Here is a 13,495-nt window from a genome sequence, read left to right on the forward strand (position 1 = left end):
TGAAAACAGCCGCAAGAGGAAATCATGTATAAAGTGATCATACAATGAAGACGTCTCTGCATGAAGCTCTGCAAGAATTTGCTGTGATTACTTTAGAAATACTCTCATTACTCATTCCTGATCCTCTCCTTCTTCTTTGAACTCTGGTAGAAACTGAAGAAAAATTTGTTTGGTCTACTTTGAAGAATATAACAAGTAATAATAAAAGAAAAGAATTACTGTATTTTACCTTTAATACTCATCCAGCTCTGTGGTGATTCCCCAACATCAGAGATGTTACATTTGTAAAGTCCTTCATCAGACTTGCAAACACTTTGAATGGTAATTTCTCCTGTAGAGCTGTTTAATATGAAACTTCCATCTTTATGAAAATAAGTGAGAATATTGAAGGAAGACATAGTGATTCTGCAGCCCTGAGTCAAACAGTCTCCCTCCATAACAGGGGGAAGAGGACTCTCCAGGATCACAGGACCAGCTGGAAGACAAAAGATTAATATTCATATGTTGACAATTTATGAAACACACTTGATGGAAGATCCAAACTAATCTTAATTAAAGACTTTTTCCTAACACAGTACTTTTTTTTTATTTTAAAGCAATAGTATTTTACTGACCCCACATATTAGTAACAGTGATATTGACAATTTTTCTTTTTTTTCCTTCTTTAGTCTCACAGCAATATTCTCCACTGTCTGCTCTGTAGGCTCTGTCAATGGTGCAGGAAGCTGTTGCTGTTTCGTTTGAATCACAGACTGAAAGAAATCCCTCAGTATTTCTGATCCCTCTCAACTGAGTGGAGTCATCGAGACCCTCACAGTGAAAGGAGACAGACTGCTATTGGAGGAGTTGCAGTATGATTGGAATGATAAGAAAAGGCAGAGACATTTAAACCAAAAAGCTAATTTCAATGTGCTGCACAGTATGTTGTATTTTAAGTTCAGATCTAACGTAACCTTTACCTGACAATGATCATAACACATAATTCATTCACTGATAAGATTACCTGAAAACAGGCTCAAAGTTCAGGTCCTCTCAAAGTCAAACACATTTTAAGATTACCATATCTTTGTTGGCATTCATTTATATATATCCCTATAATGTTTTTTAAGTATGAGATGATACCTCATAAATTCATAAGTATTGTTGTATTACCAATTGTTCTGTTACTGATGAATTAATAATTATTCCAATTTTAAAGACTTTTGTATTAAATTTTATAGTTTTTAAGTAACCATTTCACTCTCAAAACAGTTTTCTGGTGAAATACTTAACAACGTTTTTTGCAGGATGAAAATTGTTATGTTACTTTATGATGTAACTTGAAAGCGAAATTAAATCTAATGCATGATCCTCTGTAATTCATTAACCAGCTACAATTATGGTTAACAGTCTTTCTGACTCAGTGACTTAGAGTAGTTTGGTTTATCTGGTGGCAATCATGCAACAGGTATGTCGTCTTCTGAATTTAATTTTAATCTACACACTCCATTTCACTGATTGTTTCTATGGTTCTCTTTACTCTGAGCAACCATCTCTTTTACCAGAATCATTATATTTTATAACAGATAAATAATTCAGCCTTGCATTCTCTGTGCTGTACATAAACTAACTTTAACTCTTACAAACACGCATGTACAGCTAAATTTTTTTGGGACCATCTGTAATAACAAAATGAAAGTGTTATTCCATTAGACAAGGCCTTCAGCTGACTGGAGACATAAGACATGAGGATTTATTAATCTGTGGTGTTTACCTTATGATCACTATTTTTGACAGGAGCTTGAATAATGATTTTACACTTACTAATGATCAATGATCAAGTTATTTTCTATGATTTGTGGGTAGGAACAAAGGGATCCAAATCTTAACCCCTCCACACACCACGCAGGAAGGGTTTTGTATAAATGCAACTAAAGCGTACGTTACTCCTGTCTGCTCCTCTATGGACTCTGCTCTGCAGGTGTATGTGTGTAGGTGTGTGTGAAATAACTAAATTTGAAATTAATTAAATAATAAATCTACAAATAAATGTAGAATACATAAAACACATGCAGAAAGCTATAATGCATAAATACAAAATAAGTAACGGATGATATATTAAACATTTCAACATTTATTCATGTGTCTGTATGCTACTTAGGTTGGTGGTCTGAATAAAAATGAATATTTACCTGACACAGCTACACACTAGCATTCCTGTGCTAGCTACTAGCTTGAGATGGAATTTTGCCTTTTCAAAATAAAAACTCTTTTGTTTCTGGTCTGATAAAACTCTTTGAATACTCTCAACATGTTGAATAGATATATTTGAATATTGCTTTCTTGTGGACAATTAGTACCAAGCATAACCTTGTTTGGGGTTTTCAGAAGTGAGGAGACCTCCAGCCAACTAGCCTGCTAAGGTTCTGCTTTGTGGTAACACACCTTTTGTGAGTTTAATATTATATTGTGAATCACTGGACACATCGAGACAGATATGTGCTGGCTGCAAGATGTGCAAATCCACAAGTCGCCTACACAGCAATCGAGGTTCGTAGCCAATTAGCTGCTAATTTTAGTTTATCGTAGTCCACAATGAGGTCCTTCACTCCTGACAAGGTGAGAGCTGGGAGCATAGGTGTTGTGTCAGTCATCTTATGATGCTCTTTCTGGATGACATGTGCTGACATATGAGTGGGAGGGAGGGAGGAACCCATTAGCAGCTGTCTCTTCTGTTGCTGCTGGCATGTTTCTTCTCCAATAATTACTCTATAATTACTGAATGTTGCAGTACTTTTAATGGCTTTCTCCTGCAGACACCCTCTACCATGGGATCAAAATGTCAGCTAGATTTTACCCTCATGGCCATAGAGGCTCCTACCCCCATCATTCTACCCCTCAATGTATTCCCCCTTTCACACACAATTCTGACCTTCTCCTGAGTTTTCCTTGAGGGGGTGCATGTGTGAACGTACATAATCTGAATGAGACCCTGTTGACAATATCCTACTTTAACCTCCGAGCCCCCAGTACAATGTATCTATTATGTACGTGAGCTCATGTGTGCAAGATGTCACTCTGTCCTGAATTGTCAGGATAATTAAAAGCGAGTGAGTAGGAGTGTTGATTTCTGCCCTTAGACTGCCGTTGTAGTTGTTTGTCATCCATTGCTTGGAGTTCATAAGTCTGTTAAATTATGGTTGAGGTGCTAAACTTTCTTTTCCCAGCTGGCAGAGTTGGAATCTCGACATTTGTGGTAATGATGAAAGAGACAAGAATAAGTCTAGTGGCAAAATACTGTATGTAATTAAAAAAGAACCTTTGAGGTGGTTGGTGAGTTTGGTTATAGTCAATTCCCATGCTGACCATATCTTCACCACTTTAACAGAAAGTATAAAAAAGTTGCAGTGACATTCCTTGATAAACCCATTTGCATTTGCACCTATACAATTTAAAGTTTTAGGAGATATGACTGGAATCTGTCATTTTCGTTGCCAGTGCCAAAAGGGGTTCATTTCTAAAATTATAAAAGATGCCTACATCTTTACATGGGTGTGCTATTCAACAAACAATCATGTGAAAGAACAGGAACAATAAATCTATATGGGCAGTAACGTTGGAGTACTGACATTGAGTTTGAATGTTGGCTGCATATACACAGGATGGAATGAAAACCAGCCAAGTTTCAGGTAGCTGACTGTGGGCTGGATGGCCTGAACATGAATGAACTTGAACCTGTCTGGACAACTTAATTTGTCCTAGATCAACCTAAAAAAACTGTTCTATTTACAGAACTCCTGTCTTTCGTTCCCTCCTTGCTCTCTCAGACTTCAAAGGGTTTTGGTTTTCTGTCTTCTACTAAGATCTTGTTCAGGTAAATCACTCACACACATAAAATAAAACTATCTCTGTGTCTGTCTATGCAATTAATTTTAAAATGTGATTAAGTTTAAAGATTAGTGGATTATGTGCTGATGCAGAGTTTGAGGTGGTTGGTGAGGGTGGTTAAAATTAAAGTTGAAACCCAAATAAGCACAACTAAAACATCCACTCTGCACTAAAACACTAAAACACACACATAAAAACACATACATATAAACATAAAAATTATCCCCAGAAAATGATCGTATCCTCACCACTTTAACAGAAAGTGTAATGAAGTGGAAATTAAATTTTTATAAAACATATTTGCATTTGTAGTTTTGCTTTATAGAAATTTAACTTCTAGGAGACAGGATTGACAATCTGTGACAATAAGGTCACAGCTAGAATAAAGTACTACAGAGTCATGAGATTGTATGTTCTTAAACTTGGGACATCACAAAGTGATTAAGTCACTTTTAGCTCTATGGGATCAGCTGGATGAACTCTTCATTTTTCTCTGGCCCAAAATATTATGGAGAAACAAAGAATAGAGTATCTGTTATTAACAATATATACACTGATTGGCCAGAACATTTTTACCACGTAGTGTTTATGTTTGTCTGTGTTGACATTGAGCTGGGATAGACTCCCGCCCCCCATGACCCTGAACAGGATCAGTGGTTAAAGATAATGGATGGATGGATTATATCAAGAGGTGGTTCTACTGTTTTGGCAAACCTGATTAAAATTGATTTAAAATGAATGAGGACGCCAAAACTTTATAACTACTTGTTAATATAATGCAGAATTATCACCTTGCTGATAGTATAAACCTACTAAAACTGAGAAATTATAAATTTGGTAAAGTAGAATTATGGGAGTTATGTGTGTGTATACATTTATTTTATTGTAATTTATTTTATTTTTCCAGGTCAGCATATTATAATTGGTTCACTTCAGCCAATAGTGGCAAGAGTTGGTGATGACATCATGTTGCCGTGTCACCTTGAACCTGCGATAGATGTTGCTGCAAGGACGTTGGAGTGGACAAGACCTGATCTGAACAACATATTTGTCTATGTGTGGCGTTCTGATCAAGAGTTAGTGAAGGCAAAACATCCATCGTACACAGGAAGAACATCACTGTTCACTGATGAACTGAAACATGGAAACATGTCACTGAAACTGTCTGGAGTGAAACTTTCTGATAAGGGAACATACAAGTGCTTCATTCCTGATCTCAGTGCACAATCTATTGTTGAAGTAGTAGTTGGTAAGTGGACATGTTGTATATACAGTACTATATTATAGTACTGTATGTACAATAATATTAGTATTGTTGTTGGAAAGTGTAGTGTATATTGACAATCTAATATCAGCATCAGTGTTATTCAAGCTCATGTAAGCTGCTGTCTTACTTTATAAATGTTTGCACACTTATTTGTGAAGAGCAAATACATCAGCAGGAAACAAAACATTTTTTCCAGTCAGACGTCTGATTGATATATTTAGAAATGTATTTGAATATTAAGACTCAAAAGCCACATTTATGCATGATAAGAAAATGTGAACTGTCTGCAAGATGCTTTTAATTTTTAACCTTGAAAGGGAACACATTTTCAAACAAATGTAGTTTTGGTGGTATTTAAATTAAATTAAAAGTATCTACAATAGTTATTTTCTTTCTTGTGCTCAGCATCAGATGCTGCTGCCCCTATTGTCATCAGTTTATCAGGGGTTGATGAATCCAGCAGTGGGGTGGTTTTACAGTGTGAGTCTGAAGGCTGGTATCCAGAGCCTGAGGTGTTGTGGATGGACAGTGAGGGAAACGTCCTCTCTGCTGGACCTACAGAGACAGTCAGAGGTCCTGATGACCTCTATACTGTCAGCAGCAGAGTCACTGTGGACAAGAGACACGGAAACAGATTCACCTGTAGAGTCCAACAGAACATCATCAACCAGACCAGAGAGACACACATACATGTTCCAGGTAGACATAAGGGTTTAAATCTGATATGTTAAATACTTTAGTTTTAAATTGCTTGTTTCTAAATTTACACAAATGTTATGTTTTCTTCTGTGTTCTATCATTTCAGATGAGTTCTTTAATGTCCAGTTCTGGTTTTCTCCTCTCACAGTTGGTCTGGCTGTTAGTTTGGGTGTTTGCATCCTGTCTATTCTTTTATTTGCCTTAATTTTATGTAAGAAGCACAAAGGTGTTATGATTTGTTTTAGTCCAATTTAATTTTCTATAGCAAATGTTATAACTCATTTTAAATTTAAAGATGTAATATTCTGTGATACTTTGTTCAAACGAAACTAACGTATCTTTTTTACTTACAGGTCAAAGAAAGAACAAACGTGTAAGTAAAAAAACAACTATTTGCTTGTAGTTGACATCTAGAAAAATGTGTGTTTCCAAAGTAATAACGAACTTAATACAAGTCACTACAATAAAAGAACAAACAAAGAATAAAAGAATCTAGAAAATATGGCAGAATAAGACCAAATAGACAACTGTAACTTAGGTCAGGACAGTTACAGTTCAACCCAACAAAAACTAAAGCGAAGACTGAGAAACAGATTAATACAAAAATTTGTCGTCATTTGCTTTATTATAAATTATAAAAGTCTTTATTTTATTGTCATTTTGAAAGGACTTACTGAAACCAACACAAACCACTGCAGATGTATAATTAACTAATATAAATGTATTAAACCTAAAGTTTTAACTTCTAAACAGGTTTTGTGAAATATTTATTTTGTATGAACACCTCAAATTTCTGAATTGAACTGACTAATGATCAGATTGGATCATTGTTTAGACAGGTTTAATTTGTACCAGATATCCTTCATCACTAAGGTGTAATCAATTGGATCTATTACCTCTGGTTTTACAAAGTGATACTGTTGGAGGACATTTATGTACTGGATATTGCAGTTCATCATTCAAAGTCCATGAAAAATGTTGTCAGCAGGTACAATTAGACAAGAATAATCACAATGTGACATACGACTGATCATCTGTGTTGCTTGTAGTGTATAATTCAAATATTCACTAATAAAACATGTCCCTCATCTTCCTACCTTCACTTCAGAATATGAAGAATTCAGTGTGGTCCAGTCTCATGAGAAAAACTATATAGAATACATACTTAATGGCAAAATTAGAAATTTTTAGTTCAGGATGCTAAATCTTATTCAATTCTGATACAAATCTCTCTGTTCATATTAATTATTCATAGTCAGTGTTTATTTTTTTTACTTTTTTGCTCTCCTGCTCGACTATCAAACAAAGCCACAAATAATGATGAAGAATATAATTTTCACTAAGGAAGGTAAACTTGACAGTGAGTGTAATCCGGTTAAAGATTAATTATAAGTTCCTGACTTCAACTAATGGAATTGCAGAGATTCTAACACAGGAGTGTCCAAATGTTACCAATTTAAGAAAAAAAATAAAATAAAAGTAAAGATTAGGAAATAAAAGCTAAAAATCTGATCTCTGTTTCTATCTCTGGCTTCAATAACAATCTATATAAATCAAACAATGAAGAACCTTCATGACAAAAGTGTTAGTGTTCATCTGTACTAACTTATTTTCTAAGAGAATATGTTTCTTATCTTCTCTGTGTCTCTGTCTGTCAGCTGGATCAACTATTGGCTGAAAATAAAAAGCTCACAGAAGAGAAGCAGAGGTGTGAAACTGAGCGACAGCAGCTTCAAAAAGAACTGGAGAAAGGAAACAAGAGGTTCTTCTTTTTCTGATGTTGAGTTTGTTTCAGCCCAACAGATGTTAGGGTCCAATACAAAGGGAAGATCACCCACATTTTAGAAGCACTCAGAGCTCAATACACCATCACTGGTGACATGAATAAACACAGGGAAACATGCTACAGGTCGTGTGTAAGCAGGTTTGGTTGTGTGAGATACACATGACACACAGTTGAAATGTTTTTGGTGTAGACACTTTTACAGTTCCCTCCAAAAGTACGATGGCAAAGCAAATGAATTTAAGACATTTGGGTTTAAGATTAAAAGATGGCTGCACATATAGAGAGAAATGCATGATATTTATTTAAATACTATTTAAAAAAAGATAATGCTGTAGCTTTTGGAGCCATCTATAACAGTTAGGGGGCGTCAAAGTGTCCCACTGTAGGCCACCACTGGTGATAATGGAAGTACAAATGCTCATAACAAGAAAGGTTAAGAAAATGAAACAATGCAAATAATGAATGAGCACATGTGGATCCAGCTGATGAGAAAACACCACAAACTGGTGTCTCACCAGGAGCAGAGACTAAGTCTTTAGGGGGCAGTATAATTTGCCAAAGTCTGGTTTTCTTTGTTTTTATTATTTCAGAATGATAAATAATAATGGAGTTTGGTAAAAGTCACTCATTTTTTTAAATTGCATACTTTGTGTATATATGTCTGTAGTTATGCACATAGTCATGTTGCTGACGGTGTTGACGTGGTTGTCTGCAATGTACACATGCAAATTCATTTTCTGTTCTGGTTTAAATACATGTCATTTGTTGCTTATTTGTAACAATGTTTAGTTTTATTGTCACTGAAAAGTAAATGAATACTATAAAAATAAAAATGTTTTTTATTGTAATACATGTTTTTTGAAAATACACAAATGCAACTCTAATACTAATTTTTTCTATTCACAGTTTCTATTCATAGTTTCTATCCATCCAGCCTTTTTTTTTATGATGCTTCTTTGAATGGCAGAATAGACAATTTCCTGCTCTGGTAAACATGGATCTTCTTCTGCTGTTGGATTCACTGTCAGTATGGAGCTGGATGATCCTGATGCAGGTTTGCAAACTTATGTATTATATAAAACAAGAAAATAACCTAATGGTATGTAATTATCTAAGATGCAAACTGGAAGGAAAGGACCTGCACACATTTCTGATCACCCAAACAATTCTGTATGTTGCATTGATTGTTTAAAATACACATGAAATTTACATAAATGATCAAAATAATCCTAAACTAAGTGAATATCTGGGCATTTCTAAAGCTGACAACACACCTCAAGATGAGCTAAGAACTTTCAAAGATTGTTTCCACCAAGTGTCACAGATTTCAAGTCTTTTAAACGTCTGGAAGCAGCACAAACCTGATAACTGAGTAAACACTGAAAAAATAGTCAGTTATGAATGAAAGTTCTGAAGCTGAAAAGGTTCTTGTGAGAAAACAAGCATGACGTGACATCAATCAGCAGCTTACAAAGAAGGTAACATGAAAAAATGATGGAGATCCTGAATGGGAAGACACAACGACATGGACTATTTACATATAAAGGTGAAACAACTTTGTCAAGTGGAAGTATGTGAGAACAACTGACAGCCTGGATCTTAGGACTAAAGACTAGAATCATTATACACTTGTTTCTGTGCTGAATGGAACAGATCAAGACCAACTAGGTTCAACAAGTCCTCACAACCAAACCACATTCATAATCAGCTGTACGTTCACGTGTTCGCCCAGCTTCAGTCTCTTGGGGCATGAAGCAGATGTAGGCCAACGTGTCCAGAATGGGATGTTAATGCATCAGACATCTTATCAGAAAATCTGTGAAATGTCAAACTATCCAACTGTATTTTAATAACACACAAGGTCTGGTTGACTGTTACGTATGGTTACAGCAGCGTAAACAAGTTGGTGTGAGGACTCGTCCTCATCTGCAGACGAGAAACCGTCAGTTAGTAAAGTGACCGAGAGATTAAATTAAAAGAGCTGATTATATACACTGATACTAACAGAATAACGGGGTCAGTGGCCTTTTTACCTTCTTCTCTCTGTGGTTTTCTGCTCTGGTTTGTCTTGAGACAGAGACACAAATTATCCCCAGCACCTGTAGCCTCTAAAATAAGACATGATGCAGTGAGATGGTGCAACATAACATTTCGAAACCATTTCAGACCTTATATGGTGAAAACGCTTTAACTGCCACTTTCATCTCTTCTCATTATATTTAGTTTTGTTGTGGTGAAACGTACTTCAAGATGCTGACCTCACCACTGAGGCTCTAAAATACATGTGAGTACATGTGCTTATCAAATGTGCCAGTAATTCAAACAATGCTAATAAAACCTTTGTCTTTTCTCTGTTGTGTAACAACCACTGCATAGGGGACACTGTGTGGATCCTCTGCATTGTCCTCCCCAGAGACTGAAACATTAAAGGAAAAAGTAGTTTGAAAAACAGAAATTGTATTTTAATTATTACACAAGTTTCTGAACAGTTTGGACACTGAACTAACATTAACAAATGCAATGAATTTAAAACTAACACTTAATTACAATTTAGACCAAACTGTCTGTGTGTGTGTTTCTGTGTCTGTGCGTGGGTGTGTGTATGTGCACAATATCACATTTGTTCTCACCTGTTTGATTGTGTTCACCTGAGCTTGATGCTGCTGTTTGAGAGATAAATAAAATAAATAACACTTTCTATTAAAAAAAGGTAGATTATTGTTTTTAATTCTCAATATTATAAGAAGTTTGTTTGCACTTTATACAGCAGACACTTACAGACAAACTATTTGGCGTTAAATTTCAATAATACATGGGATGGAATTCCATGTGCTTGGTGGCTGTATGTGTTTTGCCTTTTTAATTGTTATCTGCATTTGATATACATATGATACAGGAGTATGTGCTTTTCTGTACCTCTGCGTTTCCTAATGTGGACAAATCCCAGCAGCACCAGCACCAGCATCAAAATAGTGACGACAGCCCACAGCAGACTGAGGTCATTAGCAGAGTCCTCAGGCTGGTATTGATCTTCACAAGGAGGTGAAAAGGAGACAGATACTTTATTTATTGTAACAACATGTTATTGTCACTTCATTGGGGATTTTCTAATTTAATAAAACCTTTTTTCAAATTGGAAATAGTATAAATACATGCAGCAACTGGCATCACCTACAAATACAAAGACATCTTTTTGTCTTAGTTTGTAACTCACTTCTGTCTCACCTCTCACAGTGAGCCAGCTTCCTGCTGATGTCCCAACACCAGAGACGTTGCACCTATAGAGTCCCTCGTGGGACTGGGAAACATTGTCAATTCTCATCTCTCCTGCAGGACTGATGGACACTGGGATGTCATCTTTGTAGAAAACAGCTTTTAGGTTGGCGTCTCTTTTGTTTTTGCAGCGCAGATTCACAACTTCTCCCAAAATCAGAAGATCAGGACTGTCCAGAATCACAGGGCCAGCTGAACAACATGTGGAACAAAATAAATGTGGGACAATCCTGGATTTACTCACAGAAATGTGCTATTGAATGCCAATACCCATGGTTTTGCACAGCACTCTATTGTAGTTTCTATGATTTTTATTCAATTCAATATTTCAGTAGATTTTAACACCTACTGTATGAAGGCAAACATTGATTTTACAATCCTGAAAAGATCATTTATGACCCTACATTACATTTAGCAAATGCTAAATGTAAAAACTAAGATGTCAGCACATTTTAATACACAATGTTTATATTAGGAAAGACAATGGTTTCATAGTAAATTTAGTTTATTCACACAAATATGATCTATTATCTATAACTTGACTCGTTGAGTCCTATAAGGCTCCTAAAGAGGCACTATAGAAATGTATGTACTCGTTCTAAAAAACAAAAACTAAATGAGGAGCAAACATTATTGGATCTTTGCAGCTTTCTCATGGTTCTTTAATAATATACCATAAATAAAAACCCGTTGACAGTTGGAATTTAATAAATCAGAACATGTTGGATGGTCTTATAACAGAAAAGTTAAAAGGAGACTAACTTAACTGAGGCTTAAAGAAGATAGTGGTTTTAATCATAATGTAGACACATTGTACCTGTGACAGTGATGTTGACTGTGCTGCTGTTTCTTCTTTCAGTCTCACACCAGTATTGTCCACTGTCTGTCTCATAGGCTCCCACAATGGTGCAGGACTTCATCGACGTGTCACATGGCGAAACAATGTTTCGATGATTCCTGATCCATTTCAGCTGAGTGGATCCATGAAGACCCACACAGTGAAAAGTAACAGACTCATATTCAAAGTACTGCAATCTGGCTGTTGTGATGAGGAAATCTGAATCTGTTTGGACAAACACAGAAATCCTGTCATGTATGATGCTAAAATATTAATAAACACAATATTATTTACCACATGTTTTTTGTTACTCACCATCTTTTTTTGACTGAACATGTGGAATCAACAGAAAGTTTAGAAACATCACTAAAAAACACAAAGAAAACTGTATCAGACAGATGGATTATATAGAGGAGAACAGAAAACTTAACAAGGTAGAAATGGTGGAAGCTGAGAGTCAGTACTTACAGTCTGTGAAGCAGAGAGCTCTGACCTCCATGCTGTCTTGATGCTGACTGAGCGTCAGACTGAAATACAGCTCAAGTATAAAGTAGGTAAGAACTTCCTATTTCTGGCAGGACTCACTGTGGCCTCAGCTTAGAGCTACACTTCACTGTGGCATTGTTCCAATGAGATTATGCAATGTCCCAACATTCATTTCCATCCAGAGTTGCATTAATTTTTCATCAAGATCTTCTGTTAATGATGGGAGAGTCAGAGCACTGAGTAAAGTTAGTTAGTTATTTACCGTCTCTTTGTAGTTATAGTCCAGAGTCGGCTCTTGGCACAGGCCATATAGTCGGTTACCTATGGCACCACCTGCAGGAGGGGGCGCTGCTGCAAATTAAATAAAATAAATAACAGTCATAACTTGCAGCCCTGACTGGCGTCCTTTCCTCTCGCTCTGTCTTAAAAAATCAAAAATGAACAGAGGAAAAAAACAAGAACAGCCCCCCACCTCCTGCTTTTTCTCATTATTTGATGGAAGGGGACGTGTTATCAGTGCACATTTCAGGTAGTGGGTCCTGTTGACAGCCGTCCTCAACAAGTCATATTGCTGGGGTGTGGGCAGCACTGACAGGGACGGGAGGAGCCTGAACAAGCTGGTAAGGAAGAGAAGCTCTGTCCTGGGCACCCAACAGGACTCTGTGGAGGAGATGGGTGAGAGGAGGATGGAAGCCAAGCTGACATCTATTGTGGACAATAACTTTCAGCCACTGCATCAGAGGTGCAGCTCCTCCAGCAGCAGGACTGATACACCCTCAGTGTAGGAAGGAGCGTTACTTCCCACTGCTGTAGGACTGTGCAACTCAGCAGTTCAGCTGAATGTTTCTGCTCGAATTAATGTAAATTCTCTTGACTGCGTTTTTGTTTTGTTTGTTTATTTGCTTTTGTATTTACATTGTATATTCCACCTTTCAGTTTTTGTAAAAAACATTTTGCAATTTATAACATTTCTGCTTAACGAGTGAATTTTCCCGCTGTGGGATCAGTACAATTTGATCTTATATTTGTCATATTGATATTGTCATAATAAAAAGTCCATCCAAGCCCTCGGACGCAGCTTTCATGAGGTTTCTCGGCAGGTATCATTTGATGATTATTTGAAGTCTAGACGTGTTCAATTTTAAATGAAAGCTATCAAAAACTTTGGATAAAATGTTAGCACCACAGTATAGTTTTATGTTGTCTTGTTTGCACATTGTGCTTCTATAAGGCCCATTGTCTACAAGGTCCATTGTTACAAAATACAAGTACAAGTATT

At 36.3% G+C, this 13,495-nt stretch overlaps 2 protein-coding genes across 6 annotated transcripts; one reads left to right on the forward strand and one right to left on the reverse strand.

The window, feature by feature from the left end:
• Positions 1-1,386: 1,386 nt before the first annotated feature.
• On the forward strand, positions 1,387-10,993 carry LOC137137557 (butyrophilin subfamily 2 member A2-like). Of its 4 annotated transcripts, none has more exons than XM_067524008.1 (11): positions 1,387-1,447; positions 3,772-3,853; positions 4,775-5,116; positions 5,540-5,833; positions 5,940-6,044; positions 6,187-6,206; positions 7,492-7,595; positions 8,526-8,673; positions 9,843-9,903; positions 10,567-10,661; positions 10,854-10,993. In XM_067524008.1, the coding sequence occupies exons 1-8, from the start codon at positions 1,439-1,441 to the stop codon at positions 8,536-8,538; spliced, it is 969 nt and encodes a 322-aa protein (XP_067380109.1). In that variant the 5' UTR covers positions 1,387-1,438; the 3' UTR covers positions 8,539-8,673; positions 9,843-9,903; positions 10,567-10,661; positions 10,854-10,993. The 4 variants fall into 4 exon arrangements, with proteins under 4 accessions (XP_067380109.1, XP_067380108.1, XP_067380107.1 ...); XM_067524007.1 differs by having other exon boundaries at positions 10,570-10,661; XM_067524006.1 differs by lacking the exon at positions 10,854-10,993 and having other exon boundaries at positions 10,516-10,648.
• Positions 9,418-12,913, reverse strand: LOC137137560 (uncharacterized). 2 transcript variants are annotated; one of them, XM_067524011.1, is made up of 9 exons: positions 12,199-12,913; positions 12,046-12,096; positions 11,710-11,955; positions 10,845-11,084; positions 10,536-10,649; positions 10,250-10,282; positions 9,958-10,035; positions 9,653-9,727; positions 9,418-9,545 (listed from the first exon to the last, which is right to left on the reverse strand). In XM_067524011.1, the coding sequence occupies exons 1-9, from the start codon at positions 12,227-12,229 to the stop codon at positions 9,466-9,468; spliced, it is 948 nt and encodes a 315-aa protein (XP_067380112.1). In that variant the 5' UTR covers positions 12,230-12,913; the 3' UTR covers positions 9,418-9,465. The 2 variants fall into 2 exon arrangements, with proteins under 2 accessions (XP_067380112.1, XP_067380111.1); XM_067524010.1 differs by lacking the exon at positions 9,418-9,545 and having other exon boundaries at positions 9,565-9,727.
• Between the last annotated feature and the right edge of the window lie 582 nt (positions 12,914-13,495).

This window comes from Channa argus, chromosome 12 (genome assembly GCF_033026475.1).
Source record: "Channa argus isolate prfri chromosome 12, Channa argus male v1.0, whole genome shotgun sequence".
Taxonomy (NCBI): domain Eukaryota; kingdom Metazoa; phylum Chordata; class Actinopteri; order Anabantiformes; family Channidae; genus Channa; species Channa argus.

Coding starts and splice junctions, on each gene's coding strand:
- LOC137137557 (XM_067524004.1), top strand. Junction 5,834..5,939: donor GACACACATACATGTTCCAG/GTAGACATAAGG, acceptor CTATCATTTCAG/ATGAGTTCTTTAATGTCCAG. Junction 6,207..7,491: donor GTCAAAGAAAGAACAAACGT/GTAAGTAAAAAA, acceptor TCTGTCTGTCAG/CTGGATCAACTATTGGCTGA.
- LOC137137560 (XM_067524010.1), bottom strand. CDS start 12,229: ATGGAGGTCAGAGCTCTCTGCTTCACAGACT. Junction 10,650..10,844: donor AAGCTGGCTCACTGTGAGAG/GTGAGACAGAAG, acceptor CTCCTTGTGAAG/ATCAATACCAGCCTGAGGAC. Junction 10,036..10,249: donor AGGTGAACACAATCAAACAG/GTGAGAACAAAT, acceptor TTAATGTTTCAG/TCTCTGGGGAGGACAATGCA.